At 51.5% G+C, this 26,774-nt stretch overlaps 1 protein-coding gene across 3 annotated transcripts in view; it reads left to right on the top strand.

Annotated features, from left to right (window-relative positions):
* The window catches only part of SLC6A6 (solute carrier family 6 member 6), an 88,199-nt gene that overhangs the window by 28,807 nt on the left and 32,618 nt on the right, over positions 1-26,774 (top strand). For 2 of the 3 annotated variants that reach the window (XM_017896256.1, XM_017896255.1), the window contains exons 3-5: positions 13,975-14,214; positions 15,715-15,849; positions 17,867-18,101. In XM_017896256.1, the coding sequence (XP_017751745.1) occupies positions 13,986-14,214; positions 15,715-15,849; positions 17,867-18,101 (599 nt within the window). In that variant the 5' untranslated portion in view covers positions 13,975-13,985. Of the gene's footprint in view, positions 1-13,949; positions 14,215-15,714; positions 15,850-17,866; positions 18,102-26,774 lie in introns of all 3 variants that reach the window. The other variant, XM_017896258.1, reaches the window with a different exon arrangement.

The raw sequence follows: 26,774 nt of genomic DNA, 5'->3' as shown, positions 1-26,774 counted from the left end.
CCCCCCCCCCCCCCCCCCGCCTTGAAAATTCAGTCAGTAGGTCTGCATGGGCCCAGGGATCTGCATTTTTAGCCAGTGTCTCAGGCAGCTCTGATGTTCCCCGTGTGAGGATTCTGGTCATCCACTAGTCCCTCCTAAGATCCCAGAGGCTTCAGCAATGAATGACTTTACAGATTATGAGGCCCGTTTACAGGTCAAGAAACTGAGGTTTCCCAAGGAGAACGTTGAAGTTTATCCAAAGTTGCAAGTTCTGAATGAGAGTCCAGTGCCTGGTGAATGGTGGGGGTGATTTTTGCTGGAGGATGCTAAACGGAAGAGTCTTGGGCGGGGAGGAAGGGCTTTTGCGGGGAGGTGACACTTGGGCCAGGGTCTTCAAGGTGGGTGGGATGTACCTAAATGTGAGAGTACCCACAAACCATGCAGACTTGAAAGGGGCAGTGCCGGAGAGACTCATGGTGGGCAAAAGGAGAAATAAGGTGGCAGAGATTGGGGGCAAGGCAGACCACTCTAGTGAGCCTGGGATTCTAAGAGGAGAAGTTTAGATTATTATCTAGGCAGCTGGGAGTCACTGAGAGTTCTTGAGCTGGGGGCTGACATGGCAGGCATTTGGGGTTTGCTAGAAACAAACCCAGCTAAGCAGGTGGGAGCAGAGGTCAGGGCATGCCTCCAAGGAGTTTCCAGTGGTTGGTGTGGCCTCTTGGGCCACACCACAAGTGACAGGCCATCAGAAGGTACACCATGTTCCCAGAACCCCCGAGCTTAAGCTAAATTGCAATGGAAGGTTGAGGGAGATGGCTACCACTGGGGGTTGCCCTGGGAGATGGCCTCTGCACATAGGAAGACCACAGTTGAGAAGTGTCAGTCCTCCCTGCAGCCTAGCCCCACCCGAGTGTGGATTTTAGTGCTGAGCTTTTCTTCTGGCTGAGCAATAACCGCTGTTAGGCACCATCTTGTAGTGCTGGAAGTTGCTGCCAGTGCTGCATCAACAGTTGCTAACCTGATAGAATTAGATATGAGCCTCATCCACCCAGGTTTGGAATAAGAGTTTACGTTCAGCCTCTGGCATCCACTGTGTCCCACCAGGTTGGGGTTGTCGGGAATGTCCCGCCCTCCACCACATCTTTCAGGCCTCAGTTTCCCCTCTGTGAAATGAGTTCCCTCCAGCTCTGATGGGGCTGTCTGTGGAGGAGGCTAGAGACTATAGCTTTGTTTTGTCATTGATCTCCTGTGTGGCCTGGGCCTCAGTTTCCTCATCTGTAAAATGGGCTTGGATGTGGACGTGCCAAGACCTCTGAAGCCCCACTGTGAGTCTTTAATTTTGTGTGGGATCCCAGGGTCCCCTGGCACTTGGCAAACCTTTAGGGGCAGGAAAAATTAACTTGAAAGTCATTATGGGAAGATGCTCAGGAATGCACGTATCATTTTAATGAAAAGTGATTTCCTAAAGATTTGGGGTTCATTTGTAGAGTTTTGACCATTTGATGGGAAACTGTGCTCAGATGTTGGGAGCACATCCTGGTCCACCCTTCCCCACTGTCCACAGCCCCCAGCATCTGTTATTGCAGTTTGCTCTGTCGCCCTCGTAGAGGAGCCCTCAGAATGCCTGACGTGGAAGGCTGTTTGTCCCTACATGGAGTGTCCCTGGAGCCCTGAGCCCTAAACATTCCGTCTGAAAAATCCTCATCGTGCTGGGCCTTGTATTAATACCGGATGTCAGGAAGCAGGCCCCGGGTGACTGGGGAGTAACAGACAGTGACAGTACGGGCTGGGAATGCAGGGACAGAGCTGTCCTGAAGGCTGTCCCATCAAGGCTGTGAAGGGTGTCCGCTCATTAGGCAGGGGAAGAGTGTAGCGGGCTGAGGGCACAGCACAAGCCAAGGTGTTGGGGCTTGAGAAGGCACAGCGTGTGCTTCAGCAACCCCTGGGGGTCTTGGGCTGGTTCTGGATGGTGGAGGGGGCCTAGGAATCGGCTTCCAGATAAGTAGAGCAGGCCCCTGTGCTCCAGAACACAGCGGGCACCAGTGACCGACAGTGCTAGTTCCCCACCCTGTCTTGCTAAATCCCAGGCTATTTGGTTCCTCTAGCACCACACTCTGGTCGAGTTGAATTTCTGAGTCCGAGTGAGGTGGGGCGGAGGTAGGAAGGAAGAAGAAAGTCTACCCTTGTCGGGGAGAAAAACATGTTTAAAAGAGGAACAAGGAGGGGGAGGTTGTTTGCAAACATTTAATGACGTAGGAGTTTCACATACTGTAGGTGGGATATTGTGCCCATTTTAGAGAGGGTAACACTGAGACTGAAGAGAGAAGGTGACTTGCCCAAGGCTGTACAGCAGAGCGCCCTGGCTGGTTTCCATGGCACTGTGGCATCCGGCAGAGCCCTGGTGACAGAGTTGGGGGTGGTCCGGCTCCTGCACGCGCACCCTTAGCTGACTCTGTCAATGGGGCCTGTATCCTTCCAGTTTCTATAGAGCAAGGGAGAGGCTGCCCTCTGTCTGCTTTTCATAGCCAACAAGGAGCAGGGCTTTAAGGTTCTTACAGCTTAAAAGGAGAAGGTCAAGGAAATGCCAACCAACCTTTCTCTTTTCTTGAGTTTCTTTTTTGTGTCCTCCAGAAATAATCCTGGGCTCTGCAGAGCCTGTTTCAGGCTCATGGTCTACCCTACCCTGCCCCCATTTCCGGCAAAACCAGGCTGAGGGCTGGGCTGCTAGCGAAACTGACAGCAAGAGTGACAGCCCTGTAATGTCGCTGGTGAGTCAGTGCCAGGAGGTGGCTGCCTGCTGACTCACCCACTCCTTCCGCAGGCTCCAGGGGCCCCTGCAGCAGCCTGACTCTAGCCAGCCCTGAGCCATGGGGGAAGGAGATGGAAAAGGGGCTTGGCTCCCTCCGACCCTTCACCCAGCCCCTGCACCCTGGAGCAGGGCTGCAGGCAGTGTGGCAGCTGTGCTGTTATTGGCCTAAACACATAGCAACAGGAAAACAACCCCAAAACTCCAGCCTCAAGAGCAAGTCCAACAGTGCACAACTTGACAGGTCAGGAGCCAGGCTTTGCAGAAGCCCCATGTACGCAGAATCTACAGATGGGTCTGCTCTTGGCTCTGCCTCTGGCCATGGAAACAGGCCTCCAGGTACCCAAGGTAGGCATTTCGTGGCCCTCCCTGAGCTCCTCTTCCTCCTCCAGCCCAGCTGTGGGTACCAAGTGCCCTGGAAGTCTACTGAGTGGTGTCCAGGGTCCCCTCAGACAGTATCTCAGGGACTTGACCTTCCTCTGTGCGTCCAGGCTGTTAGGCCCAGCTCTCGGGGGCTCTTTGACCAGAGACGTCTTTGAAGCCTACCCTTGACCAGACACGGAACCTCCTCCTTCCTCTGAACTTGTAGAATAGTTTTTGCTTCTTTAACAAAACGATCCCCCCGCTCCTTCTGTAGTCGTTAGTACTGTGAAGGTGGGAAGATAACCCAGTACCCCTGTGGTGGCCCTGGGCCAGGCATGTAACAGGTGCTCCATCAGCCAGAGCTCTTGTTCCCTTCCGCCACCTCCCCCAGGGAGAATTGCCTCAGGTAAGCGAGCGCCTGCTCAGAGTAGAGTGGGCAGATGACTTCCCAAGAGCACATCACAGCAAAGGGTGACCCTGTTCCTTTCAAAGCATGGCTTCACCCATGGAGCCGGCAGGGTTTGGGCTTCCTGCACGAGAATGTTGTGTTTGTGCCACCAGCCTCAGGTGTTAGGTCCTTGGCCAAGGGGAAGACATTCCGGCCACCCACCCAACAGGTTCTCAGCTTATGGTGAGGAACTCAGGCAGCCGAGATGTGGGGTTAAGGACTCCACAGGCCCCACCAGAAAGTGTTAGCTGGGCACAGTAGCTCACATCTATAATCTCAGCACTTTGGGAGGCCGAGGCGTGCGGATCACTTGAGGTCAGGAGTTTGAGACTGTCCTGGCCAACATGGTGAAACCCCGTCTCTACTAAAAATACTAAATAATTAGCCGGGTGTGGTGGCACACATCTGTAATCCCAACTATTCAGGAGGCTGAGAAACGAGAATCCCTTGAACCCAGGTGGTGGAGGTTGCAGTGAGCCGAGATTGCACCCTGCACTCCAGCCTGGGCAACAGAGCTAGACTCTGTCTCCAAAAAAAAAAAAAAAAAAAAGTCAGAAGTGCCTGCAGGGAAAATTCCAACGTGGTCCCTTAAGTTTCCTTTCAGAGTAGAAGGGAAGAGTTGGCCAGGTGGTCAGGGACAAGCCAGGGCTTTTAGCCAAAAGCATTGAGCCCCCACTGGGGCAGCACAAAACTTGGGATAAATCCAAGTTCTAACTCTGGCCTTGGGGGCCCCGTCCCCTCTTCCTCTCTGCCTGCTGGCTGTCTGTGTCTTCACTATGTGTACCATGGCCCTCTTTACACCTGCTGTTCCCTGCTCTTAGAATACCGTTCCCCCAGTTCTTTGCCATGCAAGTCTCAGCTTCAGTGTGGTTAAAAGCTTGTTCCCTAAAGCTGAGCTTCTGGATTTGAATCCCAGCTGTATGACCTTGGGCAAGTGGCTTCACTTCCCTGGGCCTCTTTCCATCATCCCAGCTGCCGAGGAGTAAGTGAGTGAGTTGGTGCCTGGAAATGGCTTGGCACAGGACCTGCCTACAGTGAGTCCTCAGTGAGCTGCTGCTGTTATGAAATGTCACCTCCACAGAGGGGACTGCTTTGTTGCCTTCTGTGTGCTGGGCACTGTCGTAAATATTTGTTCATTTATGTGTTTAGTGTCTATCTCCCCTTCTTTAGGTCAGCTTGGTAAGGCTCAACCACTGTCTCCAGTTCCTAGGACAGTGCCTGGCACATAGTAGGGCAAGCCACTGCTTGCCAAAGCCACTCGAACCCTTGTTCTAACCCTGGACCTCTGAGCTGAAGAGGGGAAGTGACTTGGCCTGCATGACCCAGCTTTCTGACCTCGCCCACTGCCCTTTCCCCAACTTAGCTGCTTGGGCTGTGCTGTGGGGCACCTCTGTTTGGAGTATGGTGTGTGCCCCAAACACCTTCATCCGGCGCAGCGCCAGCCACCCTGCCTCATCCCGGCCCTTCCCAGGCCATTCTGCCACTGGGAGCCTGCCATGCCTCCACCCCTCCCCCTGCAGCTGGCACGGTGGCACTCTCATTGCTGCCTCTCCTCTGCTGCCAGACTGTGGTTCTCTGAGGCTTTGGGCCAGGTCCTGCCACTTCCAAGGAGATGATAAAACAGTTTGGACCCAGTCCCCAGACCTTGTGTTCACCTGCCAATGTTTTTATGAGGGGAAGGTGACAAGTTGGCTGTCGATTGAACTCATACCATACCTCACCACCCCCAGTGTTGTTCCAGAGGCTTGTTCTTTGCAAAACCTGCTCACTGTCATCCACTCTCCCCCAGCAAACCACAGACTAAGAAGAACTACCTGGTCTGGCTGGTCCCCATCAAGAGGTCACCTTGCCCCAGGGTGGCACCAAGGTCATGGAGTTGGGATGTGGGTGCAAATCCTGGCCCACTATCCTGTAGCTATGGGACCTGGGACAAGGCTTCCCCTTCTCTGAGCTTCAGCCTCCTGATCTGTGAAAGGCAAGGCTGATGAGGCTGGGGGTGAGGTAGAGGCTTCTCTGCAGGTTGAGGGCAGAGTGTGATCTAGGCAGGAGGCTTCTAGCGGAGGTCGGGAGTCTCTGAGGGTAGACCTGTACTTTGTTGGGGTGGAGGTTGCAGTTAAATCAGGAGAGGGGAGGACCTCACCCGAGGATGCTGAACCCCAGGTAGATAACAAGCCCCTGTCCCAGAGACGGCATGCCGAAACAATTTCCTCAACAGAATTCACTTTCACTACGACCAGAATATTTTTGCTCATTGTTTCGACTTTGTTCCGGGCAAAACAATGCCTGGCTTCCTGGATGACCTCACCGGGACAAGCCATTGGGGCTGTAGGCCAGCCTGGTCAGCATCTCCGCACGAGCCCATTCTTCCCTTTGCCACAGCCACCTTAGGTGACCTGGGGGCAATCGTGTGACCAAAGAGGACAAACTGGCCACAGGCTGAGTCTGGTCCCCCTCTGCATTTGTGTTTGACCCAGGTGGTGGTTTAGAAACTGAAAAATGTGTGCGTGCATACAACCCAGATTTCAACATCTCTCGAGAAGTTGGAGGATCCAGCCCTAGTGGGCCCCAGTCCCAAAGGCACCTGCAGTAGGGGGAGCTGAGGAGAGCTGCCTGTGAGAGTCCAGACTCCTCCTGTCCCCTGGTTCCCACTCTTCCCTGCAGCCTCCCCACCCCAGTGGACTCCTGTCCTTTGCCTGCCAGGCTTCTGGAGGCTTTGGAGCTTGCCACGCTTGAGTTAACCTTTCCTTGGGAGCAGATAACCAACAGATACAGACCACATGATACAATTAAATGATTCAGTCTCTTAAAGGTGTACTTTTAAAATATATATAAAAGAGAAAAAAAAAGCCTTTGATTAATTTCCACTTAAAACAGCTACTCCACTTAGAGTGGTGGAAAGCACTTCTACTTTATTATTATTTTTTTCATGTCTTTAGAAACAGGGTCTTGCTCTGTCACCCAGCCTGGAGTGCAGTGGCACGATCACAACTCACTGCAGCCTCCAACTCCCGGGTGCAAGTGATCCTCCTACCGCAGCCTCCTGAGTAGCTGGGACTGCAGGTGCACATGACCACACCTGGCTAATTTTTTTTAACTTTTTGTACAGACAGGCTCCCACTGTGTTGCCCAGGCTTATCTGGAACTCCTGGCCTCAAGCCATCCTTTCACTTCAGCCTTCCAGAGTGTTGGGATTAAAGGTGTGAGCCACCACGCCCACCCAGGAATAGCACTCTTAATAACAACTCCCTTTTTTTTTTTTTTTTTTGGTGCTTAATTGTTAAACACTAGGGCCAAGGAGGGTGCCCTTGGCAGGCATCACTGATAGATCCTGGCCATCCTGCTCGCTGAGCCTTTACCTAGCCCAGAATCTATGGAGACAGTGGTCCAGGGAGCCCCATCAGAGCTCCTTGTTTGCTAGAGGAGGGCTCCAGTCCAGCACGCCATCTGTCCTGCCTGAGTCTGTGCTGTTTCCTCAGCTGGCCTGGCCCAGCCCTGTGGCCCTTGGCACTGACTGCTCCCCAGGCCCTGTCCAGCCTCCTGAGTCCCGTCTCCATCATGTGGCCCTTCACTTCCCTGTTTGCCCTTGCCTAGTTCCCCAGTTTGTCAGCCGGCTTGCAGCTGGCTCTTTAAAGACACGAGACCCCGTTTCATTTTGTAAAGCAGGTGACCCATAGCAGCTGCAGTGGTTGAGAACATGGACTTCAGAGGCCAAGACAGACCTGGGGGGCATTTGGAGCTCAAGTGGCCTTTTCCTCACTGTGTGACTGTGGACAAGTGACTTCACATCTCTGTGCCTCATCAGCACAGGAAGGATGGTAGCAGCACCCACTGAGGGGATTAGCTAAGAAAATGAAAATGTGCTTGTAGTCAGTGCTCTTTTTAAAAAGATACATATTCTGCTTGTAAAAAAGATACATATTCTGCTTGTATATATGGTCAGTGCTTAATAAACACAAGCTCTCTTTTTCTTAAAAGTAACTTTTTTTTTTTTTGAGACAGGGTCTCGCTCTGTCACCCAGGCTGGAGTGCAGTGGAGCAATCATGGCCCACTGCAGCCTTGACCTCCGAGGCTCAAGTGATCCTCCCACCTCAGCCTCCCGAGTAGCTGGGACTACAGGCACGTGCCACCACACCCAGCTAATTTTTTGTAGTTTTTGTAAAGATGGGGTTTTGCCATATTGCCCAGGCTGGAAGTTTTAAAATTGATAAGTAAAAATTGTATATATTTATGGTGTATAACATGATGTTTCATATCTGCATATGTTGTAGAATGACTAGATCAAGCCAATTAACTTACGTATCACCTCACTTACTAAGCATTTTTTTGTGTGTAGTGAGAATACTTAAAATCTACTCTCAACAGTTTTCAAGTATACAATATGCTATTAATTTTAATCACCATGACACCTTGACATACATAATAGATCTATTGAACTTACTCCTCGTGCATAACTGAAATGTTGTGTTTTTTGACCAGCAATTCCCCAATGCCTCCAACCATCCACTTTTTCTTTTTTATTTATATTTTTATTTTATTTTATTTATTTTATTTATTTTATTTTTATTTTATTTTATTTTATTTTATTTTATTTGAGATGGAGTCTTGCTCTGTCACCACCAGCCTTAAAAAGTGCAGTCATGCGATCTCGGCTCACTGCAGTGTCAGCCTCCCGGATTCCAGCAATTATTCTGCCTCAGCCTCTCGAGTAGCTGGGATTACAGGCATGCATCACCACACCTGGCTAATTTGTTTTGTTTTGTTTTGTTTTGTTTTGTTTTGTTTTGTTTTGTTTTGTATTTTTAGTAGAGATGGGTTTTACCGTGTTGGCCAAGCTGGTCTTGAACTCCTGACCTCAAGTGATCCGCCCACGTTGACCTCCCAAAGTGCTGGAATTACAGGCGTGAGCCACCACACCTGGCCCACTTTTTCTTTTGTTAAAACAAACACAGGGTATAATGCTTGCCACAAAGTATAATAGAATTGCAATGTGACTGGCAGTTTTTTTGTTTTTTTTTTAAGCTACTATTTATTGATCAATTGGTATGTGCTAGACTCTGTGCTGAATAACATTAGGCATTATCCTACTTAGTCCCTGGTCTTGTTTTTACCCTCATTTTTTACTGGTGAGGCAGCTGAGGCACAGAGAGGTTGTTACTTGCTCTGGGTCACACAGCTTAGTCATGGCCTCAGCCCAGAATCTGGCTCTGGAATGGGCAGAAAAGTGAGGAAAGAAGAGAGACGCCTGCTGTGGAAAGGGCAGGGCAAGGGGTCCAGCCAGGCACTTGATTCCACAGCAAGCCTAATGCACGGGGAGTTGTTTAGGCCTCAGATTTTCCCACCTGTAGAATGGCTGTCATCCAGGTCTCCTCCTGCCCCTGTTCTGGGACTCTAGGAGCTGCTTGCCCAACCCACAGATTAGCTTGCTTAAGCCCCAGAGGTTTGTGAGAAACCTGAACCAGAGATCTTTCTTAAAGGCCAGCTATGTGCTTGGCAGTTTGGGGTGGGAGAAGCAGGCTAAATAGGAAAGAGACAAGGACCTGGCCTCTTGCTAAAAGCATGGCAGAAACTCCTGAGTTATGCCATTGTTTAAATCATTATTCTCCACCAGAAAGAGACGTGTAGGACACTGGTTGTTAAATTGAGAAGTTCAGCGTCTGCAGGATGGCAGGGCAGGTGCAGAGAACTCTCAAGCCTCTGGGAAGGTTGCCTAGGAAAAAAGAGGCAAGGGCTTGGCTTCCCCCAGAGCCTTGGACTGAGGTGGTAGATGCTGGGGGAGGCAGCATCTGCAACTCAACCCAGAGCCCAGCTGGCTGGTGTTCAGGGCACTGGGAGGGAGACAGAGCAAGATGTAGGGATCCCCATTTGCAAGCAGTGCAGAGACCTCCTCTTTCTAAGTTTTGCTTTGCTCAGTGCCGGAGGCCCTGGTGGCCAGGTGGGAACTCTGGCCTTGAGGCTCTCTCTCCTTTCTACCCGTGTGTGTAGCCTCAGCCAGGCTGCTTACTTCCCTGCGTGAGCCTCAGCTTCCTTTATCTATAAACTACCAAAGTCTCTTCCACAATAAGAGTGTTGGAGAATAGGAAACTGTGTTTATAAACAGCTCAGCCCAGAATAAGTCCTCACAAATCTTAATATTAAACCGGGAGAGAGCAAAGGGAAATTTCATCAAGCTGTGGCATCGCTGGCACAGGGCTGCATCTGGCTGCGTGTATGCCAAATCTGACCAGGTGATCTGCAGTTGGTTTCAGGCATGGCTGGCTCTGGCTGTCACCTCTGGAACACAGAGACAAGGAGAATATTTAGTTGGGCACAGGGGGAGGCTTCATCCCAGAGCTACTGTATCAGTCAATTCTAATCACTTGTAGCTATAATAACCAAAGAGGAAGCTCTTAAAATGGGGAATTATGTATCTCGGCTGCTGCAAAATAGCCCTGGGCCTGGTGCCAAGGAAAACAGCCCTTGTCGGCGGGTGCAGGGATGCCTGTGGAGGAAGACTCGCTCCTGAGCACTCACCGCGCAGTGGGGTGGCCAGTTGTGTGTGTGTGGATGCTGGGGTGACTGGCCTAATTGCAAGTTTGCAGAGGTGCATGGAGATACTCCGGGGACTCCCTGGAGGGTGTCATCTGAGGTCAGACAGAGCCGCAGAGGGACAGTGGAGGCTGAGCTCCTAAGGGCTTGGATACATCATGGTCACTGTTACTCCCAGCTGAGTGACCTCAGGGCGTCTCTTGTCATCTTTGGGCCTTGCTGATCTCACCCTGGGGAGGATGAAGGCTTTATATGCCCCAAGGCCAGGGGTGGACTGGATAGTAGTGATAGCAGTAATAAGAGGAGATAGTCACAAGTCATAATAGTAGCTGCTCTGTGTGGAGTGTGTGCCATATCCTGTTTTAAGTACCTTCTGTGTACCCCCCTCATTTAACCCTCAAAACACTCCCACAGGGAGAGAGCAGTTACCCCATTTTACAGATGAGGACACTGAAGACTAGTGAGGTTGAGTGACTTGCCTGAGGTCACCTGTTTGGGAAGTGGCTTTCAGCTTCTGGGTTGAGGCTTATACTCCAGTCCCCATAGGGGCCAGGATGCCTGGAGCAGCTCCCTGCCAGCTCCAACATTTCCTGTGGCTCCAACAGCCAGTGGGAAGGTTCAGAGGGGACTGAGCCTGGGCAGTAGGAGGGACTAAAGCAGTTCTGTGTGGCCCATGTCCCAAAGAGAAGGGGAGAGGGAAGATGGGGCAGAGCGTCGGCAGGGGTGTGTGCTGGGACCTAGCGGGCCATGGTGAGGAGCCTGTGTTTTCTTCCAGGGGTGATCAAAGGGTTGGGGGGCATGAGGACCTGATTCTGCTTTTTAATCTGCCTTTAGCTGCTGCATTGAGAATAGATCGGGGCGGGCAGAGTAGCAGCAGGGAGACCTGTGAGAAGGCTGCCACAGATGCCAGTGCAAGGACTGAGGGGCCTGTAGCTCGTGGTTGCCATGGCGACCAAGAGATGTGGGTGGATGCCAGGAATGTACAGGCGGGTCTTGCTGGAATGGGCTTCTTCAGGAGCAGGGCTGCTGGCTGTGTGTTCTTCAAGGCAGGTGGACCTGTGACTGCAGCCCCTATAGGTGGAGAGGTGGGTGCACCTTAGAAATGAGGAGTAGGGAGACCCCCACCATGCCAGGCACGTGACAGGTCCCCCACTCTGCCCTGTTCAAAACCCCCATCCCCATCCGGGCTCAGCCCCAGGTGGTGGGACAATGGGGTCCTGAGTGTGGAAGGGGGTGGAGGCTTCATTTTGTAGGAAACCAGAGCCTAGAGCAAAGGGACTTGGGAAACCCCAGTTGCTCCTGTTCCATGTTTCTAGAGGGTTCTCTGACTGTTAGTGTGGCAAGTGGGTCTGTGTGCCCAGAGGGCAGAGCCAGGACTCTCAGGGTAGCCACAGTGAAGCAGACCCCAGCTCCTAGCGGGGATGGGCTTGGCCCATCCCAGCTGCCAATGAAGTCATGAGCTTCTGGGTGAGGAGGCTCCAGGGTCATTTCCTGAGAAACACCTTCACTTGGAGGGAGTTGAGTCTCACATCCTCCAATTATGCGCCCACCGAGCCAGCCCACAATGGGCTGCCCTGATAACCATCGGGGGGCTGTGCGAGTCAATGCTGGAACAATGCTGGCCGGTAGGACTATTTTTACAGTAGCCATTGGCCTGTCGAACCCCGCGCCCGGCCCCGAGGGAGCAGGGCAGAGAAAGGCAGCACGGATGCTCTGGCAGACAGAGGAAGGGCTCCATGAGCTGCCCGGAGGCTTCAGGAAGCCTTTCTTGGTCTGTTGGCCGCCAGATAGTGAAACAATTGGGGTCCCCCACCCCAAGCCAGGGAGAGGAAGGAGGTGTGGGGGAAATGGGGGTTTTGTTGTGCTTTTGTGCCTCTGTTCCTCGAGCACAGCCCCCGTGGGCCCAGCATCTGGGGCCAAGCCAGCACATCCCCTCTCCACACCCCAAGTCCTTAGGCAGCTTCTGCCTCACCCTGCCTGCAAGGCTCTGAGGCCAAGTGACTCGCCTGGTCACAGGATTGGTAAAGACAGGGTTTGCAGTTGTCACCAGCTGTCTATGGATGCCACTCTGGGATCCACCTACCCAGCAGCTCTTGCCTGACACTCTACTGTGTGCCAGGCATGGTGCCTGGCTCTGGGACACAGTTGTGAGCAAGGCAGGTGCAGTCCTTTTCCCCAGAAGCCTCTATTCAAGTTGAGATAGACGACAGGGAAGCAAGGAATTGAACAGGATACTTTCAGGTAGTGTTTGGTTCTCTGATGAGAAGACAAACTCAGATGCCCACTTGAGCTAGCCAGGCAAGTGTGTCCTGAGCCAGGTGGTGAGCTGGCCAGGATGTGGCTGTGTAACAAGGTGGTCACATCTGCTCCAGTCAGCGATCACCATGAGGAGTATGAGCTCGCTGTGGTCCAACCTTCCAATTTTTCAAGAGAACTTAGAATTCTTGACTTTTCTCTGAAATCTGATTATTTCAGTGTTGGCCACCAGTTTGATCATGAAGACAAACAAGTTGTGTCCTGGACTGCTTGGCTCTGAGTCAGCCACTTCTGCTGTCATCCTTTTTATTCTGCAGATGGGGAAACTGAGGCTCAGAGAGGGGCACATAGGCCCAGTAGCTCTGGTTTTCACAGCTCATCCATTTCCTGTGTCCCTCTGTTACGTTGTTGTTTTGTGGGTCAGCTCTTGAAGGCAGGGGACCCAGCCTTGAGCTGTTTCCTCACACTGTGGACTAGGACTCAGATGCTCTTGGTAACCCTTGTCCATTCTCAGAGAGCCAGGGGTGTCCACCTTCTGCACAGACGGCCGCCCTGGATGTGACTGTGGCCCTCGGGGCTGAGCTGCCAGGGTGAGTGAGCACTTGGGGACCTTAGGAAGTATAGAAAGAAGAGGCTCTGGCCTGGCTGGTGGCAGACGTCCCTCTAGACTGAGGGCCAAGCACAAGTGGGCTGAGGGTAACCATGAACAGCTCGGGGGGCTTAGAGATTTCGCCTTCTCTGGGGCCTCCCATTAGCCAAACCCAACAGGGAGCCGGAGAGCAAGGGAACCTGGCTTATAGGATGTACAGGGTCAGCCCCTGGAATCAGAGCAAGCCAGAGGACGGTTGGAGAAGGGTGGACAAGTGGGGATTAACAAGCACTCTTGCATAATCCTCACCAGTGCAAATCCCTTATTTTTTTCGGCTACAGATGTGACTGGTTAATAAATTGCAAATCTATTTCATAAACATCCATTCTCAATACTTGGGTGGCAACCCATTCTCAAATATTGTTTCCATTCCAGCCTGAAACCCCATTCCTTGTTCATTTCCGTCTATCCGTTTTTTTAACTTACAGTTATAAATGGTCATCTCTGTGGGCTGGACACTGTGTTAAGGCATTTGTGAAATAGGAACCTCCATTTTTTTAAATACAAATCCAAATTTAGAAAATAGTATCTGTTAATTTCTACAAACTGCTTGCAGGCTGTTATTTGGCAGATGACTGGAACCGCCTGGGTGTGTTGTGTTTTGTGAAACACAATGCTAGGCCGGGGTGCAGGTTGAAGTATGACACTCAGATGACAAACATGGGGGCCCTGGTGCTTCTCTTCAGCAGGTGCCCGGGGAATGGAACCTGCCGATTTTGTGGGTTGCAAGTGTCCATAGCCTGAATCTTGAGGTCCCTGGTCCATGAAGGGGTCTGAATGACTCCCGATGTTGCTGTCAGAGCATTGGACAGACAGGGATGCCAGGCCGCTTGTTACAGGCCTGGGCAGGTGGGAGCCGGCTGGTGGATGAGGAAGCAGAGATTGTGTCTGAGACACACAGGCGGTCCCTCATCAGCTGCAGGATGCTTCTCTTTTGTCCCCCATAGAAAGCAAGGAGATGGCCACCAAGGAGAAGCTGCAGTGTCTGAAAGATTTCCACAAGGACATCCTGAAGCCCTCACCGGGGAAGAGCCCAGGCACGCGGCCTGAGGACGAGGCTGAGGGAAAACCTCCGCAGAGGGAGAAGTGGTCTAGCAAGATCGACTTTGTGCTCTCTGTGGCTGGCGGCTTCGTGGGCTTGGGCAACGTCTGGCGCTTCCCGTACCTCTGCTACAAGAATGGTGGAGGTGAGCGTGGGCCGGGCCACAGGGAAGCCCCTCCAGAACAAAGCGGCCTTGGAGCTGGAGGCTGGGACCGGAGTGTGGGTAGCCTTTCTGTGCCCTGCTTTCCCTGGCCCCCCCTTGACCTCCATGAGGTCAGCCTGCCATGCCCCTGCCAATCCCATCCTTAGAGACAGGCGGTAAGCCCGACTGAGAATCAGGGTGCTGTTCTGCGTTACCTTGAGCAAGTGCCTCACCCTCTCTGATCCTCCAGTTTACCATCTCCAAAGAGGCAGGACAAGGCCAGGCTCGTGTCTCCCAAGCCCCAGACGTTCACGCACCTCCTTATCTGTCCCCCATGTCTACTTGCCTCTGACTGTTTCTTCCTCTTTCCTTTAACATTCATGTTTGCTTTTCTAACTTTACCAAATGTACTCCAGAAAGCAAACTCTGTTTCCTGCTGTAAATGGAAAACTGGTACCATTTGTCATGTTCCAAAGGTATCCAGGAATAAAAAGTACAGTGAAGATATTTTTTAAATGTGATGACTGCGCTTGGTTGGGTTGATGAGTTGGTTGGTTTGGGTTTTTGGATTTTGGTTTGCTTTTGTTGTTGTGTTTTTGCCTGCTGAAGGCTCTGAGCAGGAACCCTCTGACAGGTCTTCTGTGACGGGGTTGTGTTGAGGTCAGGTAGCACCTACTGATGCTTTCTTGCTGGTGCCATGACGAGCTTGAAGAGAACTGGATAGGGAGGAACTGCTCACTGCTGGTGACTGCTTGCTGTCAAAGGCTTGTGTGTCAGCGGAGATGGGCATGCCTTGTGCTGCCCACATTAGTAGAACCACCTTTTGGGGAATTCTCCCTTAGAGCCTGGTTTCTTAACCTTTTGTAGGTCTCAGGCCCCTTTGGGACTCTGATGAGTGTCCTAGACGCTCCCCAGAACAAAGCACATACACTAGACCCAAGTTGCCCACAGTTTCAAAGGGTTTATGGACCCGCTGAAGCCATTAGTGGACACCAGGTAGGATCCCCTGCCCCGATGCTTTGCCCCCCCGATTCTTCCCCTTGGTCCCACCCCCACCGGAGATGCCTACCCTCTGCCCCTTACCACCACACCCTTGCTAGCTGGTGCTTCTCTGCCTCCTGTCCTGGGCAGGCCTGGGGAGGGTAGGTGAAGGCCCCAACAAAGACGCGACATTTGAGTGGGTCTTAGAGGCCAAGCAGTCCTTGTTCAGAGGGACAGATGTGGAGGAGACAGGCAGGTAGTAGGCATAGCTGACATGAAGGTTCCGAGGCTTGAAGTCCCTGATAGATTTGATGGTGAGAGGGAGGGCACACTGGAAAGGTGAAACCAGCTGGCCAGGTGGGCAGGGCCTGGAGCATTTCCCACCAGGTCCAAGAGTTTGGCCTTGAGCCTCATGCCCCTCATGCATTCTCTCTGGTTCCATTCGCTGGGAGGGCTTGGGAGCCTTCTGCATCAGCACTGCCATGGCCACAGTCTCACCCTTGCCCATTCTGCTCTCTGTAGGTGCGTTTCTCATACCGTATTTTATTTTCCTGTTTGGGAGCGGCCTGCCTGTGTTTTTCTTGGAGATCATCATAGGCCAGTATACCTCTGAAGGGGGCATCACCTGCTGGGAAAAGATCTGCCCCTTGTTCTCTGGTGAGTATGGGACAGAGGCCACTTGGGGCCTGGTGCTCATCAGTTCCACACATTTTTATTGAGCACTTATTGTCTGCCAGGTCCATTGGATCCTCATGCACATCACTTAGCTCTGTGCCTGACAGAAGATAGCAGCCAGTACAGTACCAGTGTAATGCAGATGCTGCTGCCTGGGAGTACACGGAAAGGAGATGTGGCAAGTGCCTAGCATGCAGTAGCTACTCAGTCAGGCCCAGCATGCCCACTTCCCTAGGTTGTTGCATAGAGAAGCCGGCAGCTGCTCTGTTCACAGTAGCAAAGACATGGAATCAGCCTAGGTGCCCATCAGTGGTGGACTGGATAAAGAAAATGTGGTGCATATATACCATGGAAGACTATGCAGCCGTAAAGAATAGCAATATGGCCTTTGCAGCAACATGGATACAGCTGAAGGTTGTTATCCTAAGTGAACTGATGCAGAAACAGAAAATCAAATACCACGTATTCTTGCTTATAAGTGGAAACTCAACCTTGGGTATACAGGGACATAAAGATGGGAGCAGCCGGGCACGGTGGCTCAAGCCTGTAATCCCAGCACTTTGGGAGGCCGAGACGGGCGGATCACAAGGTCAGGAGATCGATACCATCCTGGCTAACATGGTGAAATGCCGTCTCTACTAAAAATACAAAAAACTAGCTGGGCGAGGTGGCGGGTGCCTGTAGTCCCAGCTACTCGGGAGGTTGAGGCAGGAGAATGGCGTAAACCTGGGAGGCGGAGCTTGCAGTGAGCTGAGATCCGGCCACTGCACTCCAGCCTGGGCGACAGAGCGAGACTCCGTCTCAAAAAAAAAAAAAAAAAAAAGATGGGAGCAATAGACACTGGGGACTCCAAAAGGGGTGGGGAACAAGGGCTGAGAAACTACCTATTGCATACTATGTTCACTATTTGGGTGACAGGAATAGATGGAAGTGCAAACCTCAGTTTCATGCAGTATACTCCTGTCACAAACCTGCACCTGTACCCCCTGAATCTAAACAAGAAAAAAAGAGAAGCCTGTAGCTGCTTGGCAGTAGAGTGCAGCAGATAAGCATTGAGGTTCAGGAGGCTTTCTGTCTGGGTTCAGGTCCCATTAACTCCCCTTGATGGTTTTGTGACTTTGAGAAGGTCACTTTGTACTTCAATTTTCTCATCTGTGAAATAGAAATATAGTTGTATGCTTACTTCACAGGGTTGCTATGAAGACAAAATGACATAGCCACATAGAAGTGCTTTGTACACAGTCAGCATCAAATGAATGGTGGCTTCATTAGTCCCATGTTTAGTACTTAGTATGCATACAAAATAATCCCTGTTATGATTTAATTGGCAGAGATGGGAACATATGTGAGTCTCTTTATTCAGTCATCCACATAAATCCATTTATCCTTAAGCCTTTCTTCCATTAAACCACTCAGTAATTAGACTATCCATCCATTTTCCATTCATCTACCCATCTATTCATCCTTCCATTAATCTACTCAACCTTCTAACCAACCACTATCCATACATCCATCTAACAAACTGATTACGCAACAAATGAGTATCTATCCATCAATCCAACACTCATCAATGTAGCTATTTATCTATTCATCTGGCCATTCATTCAATCATTCAACTGTTCATCTGTTCATTCATCCATCTATTTGTCTCATCCATTCAGCTATACATCCATCCATCCATCCAGACATCCAACCATCCAATCAACCATCCTCTTTATTATCTATCTTTTCATCCATCCGTTTGTCTATCCATCTAGCCATCCATTCATTGTTTTATCCCCCCACCCCCTGCCATCCATCCCATTTATCTAACCATCTGTTGTTTCACCTTTCCATTCCCCCAGCCATCCATTCACCCTATAAATATTTGGTGGTCACTGTTGAAGGGCCTCTTGTGGCCTGGGGCCTGGGGATACCATGGCCTTCCAGTTGAGTATGTGGCCATGGTGGGTCTGGCCTCCCTTGTGATGTTTACTCATCTCATTTGCCCAACCTGCAGGTATCGGCTATGCCTCCATTGTAATTGTGTCCCTCCTGAATGTCTACTACATTGTCATCCTGGCCTGGGCCACATACTACCTGTTCCAGTCCTTCCAGAAGGAGCTGCCATGGGCACACTGCAACCACAGCTGGAACACACCTCACTGCATGGAGGACACCATGCGCAAGAACAAGAGTGTCTGGATCACCATCAGCTCCACCAACTTCACCTCCCCTGTCATCGAGTTCTGGGAGTAAGGCCACCTCATTGAAGCAAGGGGGAGGACATGGGTGGGGCAGAGAGGATGGCCCACTTCCTTATCTCCTCCCCTGGGATGCAGGAGCCACTGTCTTTAGGGGATTGGAAGGAGGGTGCAGATCTGGAGAGAAATTTATGCTTTTGACCATAGACAGACCTGGAATCCCAGTTCTGCCACTTACTGGCTGTTTGACCTGAGGCAAGTCACTCCTCCTTTCTGAGCCTCAGTTTCTTTACCTGTCAGATAAAAAGAATGACTCATAACTACCCTGATGGGATCCCTGTGAGGCAGGTATGCATACTTATATTGTCTAAAAATGACACAGTTTTCTTAATGTATTTTAGAAAAAATATATTCTCTGTTATTGCACAGAGAAAGATGCATATATGAAGCTGAAGTAGTTAAGTGAAAAGTGAGTAAGTAGGTAGAGTGAAAAAGATGCATCAGTTAGCTTTTGCTGCATAACAGCCATCCCCAAACTTGGCGGCTTTAAACAACAACCATTTATTTAGCTCTTGATTGTTCTGCTTGTTGTCAGTTTGAGCTGAGCTTGGCTGGGCAGTTCTTCCAGTCTTGGGCTCCTTCATGTGTCTGCAGGCAACTGTAGGTCCTCTGGGTAGCTTTTCTGGGGTTTGGCTGGCTGGTGGCTGAGGTGGGAGGGGCAACTGGTCCGTGTGGTTTCATCACCCAGCAGGCTAGTCTGGGCTTGTCACCAGCCACTAAGCAAGCACTCTAGGAACAAGAAACGGTCAGTCCCGAAACCCAAGTGCTTTTCAAGCCTCTGTCTGTATCATTTTTGTTCACGTCCCCTTGGCCAAAGAAAGCCACAAGACAAACCCAGATTCAAGAGGTGGAGGAAATAAATTCTGTCTCTTCGTGAGAGGAGTGAAGAACGGTAGTCAGTAACTACAGGGAGGATACAGAGGACAAACATTAGAAAGGCAGGATGTGGAGTCCTGATTTTGGGGAACTCTTGAGTGAGTTGATGTGTGGAGAAAGTCTTCTAACATAGTGCTTAGAGGCTGATCAAAAATAGGCTAGTGCATCATTTCCCTCTTCTTCATAAGCCAGCCTTGGAGCTTAGCACTCAAGTGCAGCCCCTTGACCCTGGAAATAAGTGAGATGAGGCCTTGCGTGAAGGTTGTGAGTCAGGGCAGGGGTGCTGTTAAGGAAGATGGTGGTTCTGAATCATCACGAGATGACAGTCCCTGTCTTTTATGTGTAGTTTTGCCATTTTCAAGGTGTCTACCCACCTCTTAGGAGCTGGCCCAGGAATGGGCCAGAGAAGAGGGAGCGGCCTGCCGACTGGCCCCAGCCATGCTTTGGGGTTGGGGCTGGGACATCCTTGGCAAAGAAGGGCTTGGTTGCCCTCACTGGTATGGAATCCTTACTTGGGCGGTCTATGTCACTGCTGCTGCTCCAGGCCTTCAGTGTATGCTCAGGGCAGGTCCTTAGGCCCGCTGTCACTGGGGGTTCCTCTTGTTTGTATATTTTCCACCTACAAACAAAAGGGACATTGGAAGCACAATCATTGCCCCTCAGTTCCCCGCCCCCTGGGGAGCTGAGTTCACAGACAAAGAAAGGCTGGCACTTCCTTTTTCTCACTTGAATGGGGTCCAAGGCACAGCCTTGTCCTTTCTCTGCTGTTCTTGGCGTAGCCTGAAAACCGGGCCTGCCCTACTCCTGGACACTGGCACTCAGCCAGTTACTAGGGCGTTTGCTGGGACCTCCTTGCCTCAGACATTGACTGGCCTGCCTGTGTTTGAACCCTCACTCTGCCACTTCTAGCTTAGGCAGGTGTGTCCCACTCTCTGGGCCATGGTATCCTCACCTGCGCCTGGGGAGATGGCAGTGCTGCCCTCCCAAGGTTGTAGGATGACCCTGACTGCATGAGATCCTGGGTGACCAACCCTGAGAATCCATTATTATTATTATTATTATTACTATTATTTTGTTTTTGAGACAGAGTCTCGCTCTGTTGCCAGGCTGGAGTGCAGTGGCGTGACCTCGGCTCACTGCAAACTTTGACTCCCTGGTTTAAGTGATTCTCCTGCGTCAGCCTCCTGAGTAGCTGGGATTACAGGAATGCGCCACCATGTCTGGCTAATTTTTGTATTTTTAGTAGAGATGGGGTTTCACCATGTTGGCCAGGATGGTCTCAATCTCTTGACCTCATGATCTGCCTGCCTCAGCCTCCCAAAGTGCTGGGATTACAGGCGTGAGCCACCGTGCCTGGCCAGAATCCCTTATTATTTATCAGGTGCCCTCATAGTGCATAAAACTACCCTCAGGGCAGTTTCTTTAAGTGTTATGAACTTAAATAATCACCCCCTATTGTAAAGGGGCCATCCTCTTCTGGACTCTGCTTGTCTCACTGTTGTCTGGGACCCAGGGGCCTTAGAGAAGGAACACATGGGAGCAATGTGAGGTCCTCAGGATGGCCAGTTCTCACTCACACCTTCCAGAGGGACTGGGCCCTTGGGGGTATTCTGGGACCCTTGCCTTACAGAATCTCCGTTCTGAGCACCCCAGCTCCATTTTCTGGCCTGGAAGACACTGAGACAGTATTTATCTTTGGAGAGTATCTGATTCTGCAGCCACCTTCCCAAGCTTCTGCATGATCCAGATAGATTTGCTCTGTCCAAAGAGCCCCGGCTGCCAGCTTGGTACTCGTCTCCTGCTCCGGCTCTCACACCTCTCCTACCCCTGCACCCCCAGCCCCAGATTCCAGCAGAGCTTTGTGAGACCACCTGAACATTCGCAAATAACTTGCCCTCTTTCTAGAACCCTGGGGAAGATTGAGGGCCATGGAGCAAGAGCCTGGAAAGCAGGCTTAGGCAAGATCAGCGCTGCCTCCTGTGACCTGCCTTCACAGCACAGGCCGAGGCCAGAGAGCTACACCAGGGAACAGCTGAGTTCCAGCCCTGAGCTGGGTCCCATGGGCAGGAAAGACCTGGCCTCCTGCCTTCAAGAGCCTTCTCTTTTCTTGGCATGTAATGGTGGAAAGGCAAGAGAACCAGTGGGGAATAGGTGACTCCCGTGAGCATAGTACTAGGAACTTGCCCCTGTCATTTCATGCAGTCTCTGCAGAGGCTTTCTAAGTGGGGGAAATATGTAGGCATCATCCAGAACTCTTCTTCCTACCTCAAATCCCACATCCAATTCACACATCCTCTTGGCTCCCCCTTCAGAGTATACCTAGAATCTGAGCACTGTCGCAATGCACTGTCACCCCCTTGGGACCCCCATCACTCTCCTGGACACCAGCACTGGCCTCTTGGATCTCTCTGTGCCTTATCCTTGCACCTCCGTAACCAATTCTGAATCCAACCTGTTATTTTGCAGCTCAGAACCCTCTCATGGCTTTTCCCATGCTATGATCTCACCCTGACAGAAAGGACTGAGACTATTTCAACACAGCAAGTGCCCACTGGGTGCTGAATCTCCTCGTTAGTTCCATGTCTGCATTCACCTGTGTGGAGCAGCAAATCACTACCTCTCTCTGGCTCACTTCCCCGTCTGCAGATGGAGGAGCATGTGAGCTGGGCTTTGATGGATGAGTAGAAGCTCACTAGGCAGAAAAGGAGAGTGACAAGACAGTTTAGGTAGGAGGAACAGCCCATGCAGAGTCAGCGTGCTGAAAGCACATAAGTATTTGGGATGGTTCGGCTAGAGCATAGGATGCACGGGTGAGGGACAGGTAGGGCCAGGGAGAAGGGTCAAAGCCTTGGATGTTAGGCGGGTACATTTGAACTTCGTTCTCTTGGAGGAGAAACCATGGAAGGTATATGAGAAGGGAGGTGGTGTGACTGAATTGAATGTGATTTTTGTGATTCCTTAGGGAACACACTGGTGGGAAAGAGAGGCTGGATGTATATGGGGCCTCAGAGGCCTCAGCCTTCAGCAGGTCTGGGTTCCCTTTGGGGTGAAACTTATCTGAATCCCCCTGAAGATAGCCACCAACCCTGCAGCGTCTGGCTCTGAGGTTTCTCTCAAGTGAATCTTGTCGGAGATTTTTGCGCGTTGCTGTCTGGGAGCCAGTTGGGCGGCAGAGCAGCGAGGATACCCTCGAAGGTTGGTCTTGGTGGCCCTCAAGCTAAAGCCCAGCCCCAGCCATTGCTTCCTTTCACTTCTCTTACATGCGTCAGATGCATAGGTCCCTGGCCCGTCCTTTCCTTCAGCAGGTGCTGCTGGCAGGTGCTCAGGAGTCTCTGGAAGTCAGGGGTACGAGGCACCGGGGGAGCGGAGCTATCTCCTGGCTTCTGGTCAGGGAAGGTCCCTATTGACCCTCCCTGCCACAGCCCCTCCTCCCTCTGTTTTCACAGAGGAGAAAGCAGAGCAGCAATGGGTGACATTCCCCTTTCCTTGTCAGGAGAGACACAACCCAACTCTGGCTCCCACACATCCCAGCTGCACGACCTTAAGGCAGTGACCTCACCTCTCCACGCCCTCTTCACTTCTCTGTAAACAGAAGTAGTGTGGTCCCAATGACTCACAGCCTGGCTTGAGCGTTATGGAGCTAAGACCAGGGATGCACTTTGCAGGGGGCCATGGGACACTGACGATGCAAGAATGGCAGTGCCCTGCCCGAGGTCACACACGCAGCTAGAAGGAGCAAAGCTTCCAGCCCTGGCATTCAGCACTGCATCCTGCCTCCAGCTAACCTTTTGTCCGTGTTCCTACCAGCCACCAGCCCAGAGCCCAGGCCAGGCCTGGGAGCCCAAGTCCATGGTCACAGGTCACATTGTGCCACGTGTGTGTCTCCCCACTCCCAGGTTACTTGTGGGGTCTTCTCTCAGCCTGAACCCCTATGCCCACCCTGTGTGCAGTGCTAAGCCATCATTCTCAGTAGGAGCCAATGAGCTGCACTTTCCCAGATCCTCATGAGAAGCCACCGGGGCCCCAGAGACAGTCATTTCACGCTGGCTTTATAATTGAGCGCCGAGTTGCTCTGGGATGGGGAAGCAGAGCTTTTGTCCCCCTGCTGCTCCTTGCTGTCTGGGGTCACCTCTGTCCCAAGGTTGCCTTGGAGGACAGGCAGAGCCAGACCTGGCCAGATGCCCTCCATCAGGCTGGAGCCGTGCCTTCCTCCTAGGCTCCTCCAGAGCCCCCTGGGAGCTCGGCACGTATCATTAGACTTTATTAGAATCAAAGAAATGAGTCATATTTGCAAACAAGGCCTGCTCAGCCAATCTTCCCCTGCAGCTGTCGGAAGGAGGAGGCGGTGGAGAAAGGCTACACGGCCCCATGCTCTGGGCGGACGGGCCTTTTTATAATTGTTGCCTCTGCCAGTCTCCAGGGGAGAACCATGGCCAATAAATGGCTGGCCTGCAGTCAAAAGGAAACGATTTGGCCTGCTAGGAGGACGTATTTACATCTCTGAGTGCCGGCTGGACGGCAGCAGGGCGGCCGACTCAAAACAGACGTCCAGGCAATTCTTTTTTGGATCCCACCCTGGAGTGAATCATTACTATTCTTGGACAAGAATGCAGCTTACCTCGGAGTCTCCTCCCTCTGCATGAGAGACATGAGGAAGCTGGGGATGCTGGGGCCCTTGCCAAGGCCAGCACCAGGCCCAGCACATGAGGTGCCTGGTCCCCAGGGTGGCATCAGGAAAAGGGAACCAGATCCAAGGTTGATTTCTATCTGAGTGATTTCGGGTGCATTCCTGAACCTGTCTGAGCCTTAGTTTCCCCATCAACCAAATGGGTATAATTAATTTATTCAACTAATGTCCGCTGAACACCTATTACATGCCAAGCACTGTTCAGTGATCAAGGCAGACATAGACCCTGCCTTCTTGGGACTGACATTTTAATGGGACAGACAGACATTAAATAGATAGCATATATAATATTATAGTATAAAAGCAATAAGTGATCAGAAACAGGCCCTGGGCAGGGGAAGAAGAGTGACCAGGGATACTTTTTACAGAGGGTGGCCAGGAACAGCTGCCCTGGGGATATTGCCTTTGAACAGAGACCTAAAGGAAAGGGACGAGGGAGCTTTGGAACAAGTGACCGAGAGAAGCAGTTAGGTCCAAGGCCTTAAGGCAGGATCGCGTTTGACCTGTTCAGGGAATGTCCCAGACAGCAGTTAGGGTCTGAGTCTGAATGGCAAGGTCAGGCGAGCTGTGTTGGCTGCGGAGTGGGAGCCTCAGGAGGATGTGGAGCAGAGGAGGGATGTGGCCTGCCATAGGTATTAATAGATTCCCTCTGACTTGTGGGGACAGGAGTGGAGGGAGGATGAAGAGGCTGCTGGAAATCATCCTAGGGGTGTCAGGGGCCTGGACAGGGGCAGAGACAGTGTGCTGGGAGAGCTGTGTTAACACTGTAGGGAGCCTGTGCAGCTTCCTCCTGGGGTACTTAGGAGGCACAGGTGAGTGGCAGTGCACCATGGCGTTCCCCCGGCATGGCACTCTACAGTTTACTGAGCACGCCCTCACCACTGGGTAGGGATTGGCTGGATCCTGATCGACTGCTTTCTGGCTGGGAAGACTCTGGAAGTCAGACACGGAAGGGACTGTGGAGGGGCCCGCCCGAGATTCAGCCGGCATGGCTGCCCAAGATATCTTTGGAAAGAATGTCAGTTGCTCTGGCCCTGAGCCTGTGTCAGGCTATGTTGTGACAAATCCTGATTGATGAGATACATTGGTTTCAGTCCTGGTACATTCACATGGCCCGTTATAAAGCTTTTCAAGAATTTAAAATAACTTTTATAAAGGTGATATGTGCACATTAAAAACATTGAAGTAGTGCAAAAATACATTGCAAAGTGCATCCCCTCCCCACACAGGCAGCAACTGCCACCAGCTTCTTGTGTGTCCTGCCAAAAATAGTATGTGTGTATTCAAGTACAAATGTGTCTCTGTCTCCCTCCCTCTTTACACAGTAGGGAGCATGTCTCATGCACTGTTCTTCACCTTGCTTCCCTTCCTGCATTTTGTCTCCAGGTCCTAGCTCCTTAGTAGGACGCAGAACTTTCCCATTGTTTTACACCGAGCATTGTGTTCCAGTGTGTGCCTGCTTCACAGTTTACAAGCTCCTCTTAATGGAATTTGAGTCGTTTCCAACCTTTCACTCTATAGACAGCACTGCTTGGGGTGGGTACGGTGTCTCTGGCCACCCATGCAGGTGTAACTATAGAAGATAATCCTGGGAATGGAATTGCCTGGTCAAAGCAAACATCCCTGGATGCCACCATGAGATCCTGCAAAGGGACTACCACCAGCAATGGAGAAGCAGGTGGAGGACTCATTTTCTTTGTTGTAGACTGCATAGCTGGTCAGCTGCCCCGAGCAAGCCAGTGTGGCAGCCTCCCATCAGTATTGGGCACCACTGGTTTGCCCAGCATGGTGGTGGGAGAAAGGCAGATGCTGTTGGGTCAGCTGGCCACAGGCTGGGTATGGTCACAATCGGGGCTCCAGGGTATTAAGCTTCTCAGCCAGCTCGTCCTGAAGAATCAAAGGAAAGGCTGTCTTGTGGCTGGACATCTCATCAGCATATAAAGCCCTTGTCCTTGGGATGTTCAGGGTCTGGTGGGCAAGACAGACGTTTCCCCAGCGTGGGACAGGACAGCGGAAGACAGACAGGGGCTCTACAGTGAGTCTTCTAGAACCTCAGGGAGGCTTCATTGAGACCGAGGAGAGTGCACCTGGAGGGCCTGGGAGACGGTGGAAAGGTGCTCTTCCTCCTCTCCTGGTGCTGCCCATTCACAAGGAAGTCTTGGGCCACTGCCCAGCCTGCCCTGGCTTTCATTGAAGGTGCTGAGCCCTGCAGAATGAGGAAAGGCTTTTTGTTTTAAAGCCATAGCAGGCGCCAGATCCACATGCTTGGCAGGGCCCCAGCTGGGATGCGGTTGGCTGCCAGCCTGCCCTATAGAGATGCCCCCTGCCCCAAGGTGCCAGGTGATCCCAGCATATAGTAGGGGACTGAAGAGATTGTTTTTAAAATTTAGGCTCTGTTTTCTCTTAAAATCACATCAACAGTGTAGTGGAGTAGAGAGAGCACTGCTTTTGGAGTCACACAGGAGTGGGCTTGGGGTGGCAGCTCTGTGTCACCTGCTGGCTCTGTGACCATGGGCAAGTGGACCCTCCAAGCCTTGATTTTCCCCATCTGTAAAATGGGGTGAATGGCCTCTACTCCTTGGATCAGATGAGATAAACTGAAAAGGCCTTGGAAAGCAGTTGGTTGCTGGTGACTTTTATTTAGTCCGTCAGCATTATCAGAATGACATTATCAGGTGCCAGGGGGAGCCCACTGATGTCACTGTGACCAGCAAGAAAAGGGCAAAGAAAAGCTGTCCCTTTTTATGGCTGTTAGTGGGAGTATTTCACAGATTGGGCCTACAGTGACATGTGAACTTGCTGTCCTCCCAGTTGAGTCCGCTCATTCACTTATTCACTCAACATGTCTTTATTGAGCTCCTCCAATGGGCCAGGTGCTGTTCTAGGTGCTGGGAACACAGCAGTGAACTAAAGAAAGGCCTTACTTGAATGCCAGTTGAGAAGGGGAATATTGGATTTATTCAAAGTCCTTATGTTGAAGCTTCTCTAGAAAAAAAAAAAAAAATGATAAAGGGTCTAGCCCAGTGTGTGTTGTGAGAACCAGAGCCCTGACTGTGGGGGTAATCCCACGGACTGGCTGAAAGCTTGGGATGTTCCAGAAT

This window comes from Rhinopithecus bieti, unplaced genomic scaffold (genome assembly GCF_001698545.2).
Source record: "Rhinopithecus bieti isolate Rb0 unplaced genomic scaffold, ASM169854v2 scaffold_26131, whole genome shotgun sequence".
Classification (NCBI taxonomy): domain Eukaryota; kingdom Metazoa; phylum Chordata; class Mammalia; order Primates; family Cercopithecidae; genus Rhinopithecus; species Rhinopithecus bieti.
The sequence above is the reverse complement of the archived record's forward strand: the minus strand, read 5'-3'. Positions and strand labels throughout refer to the sequence as shown.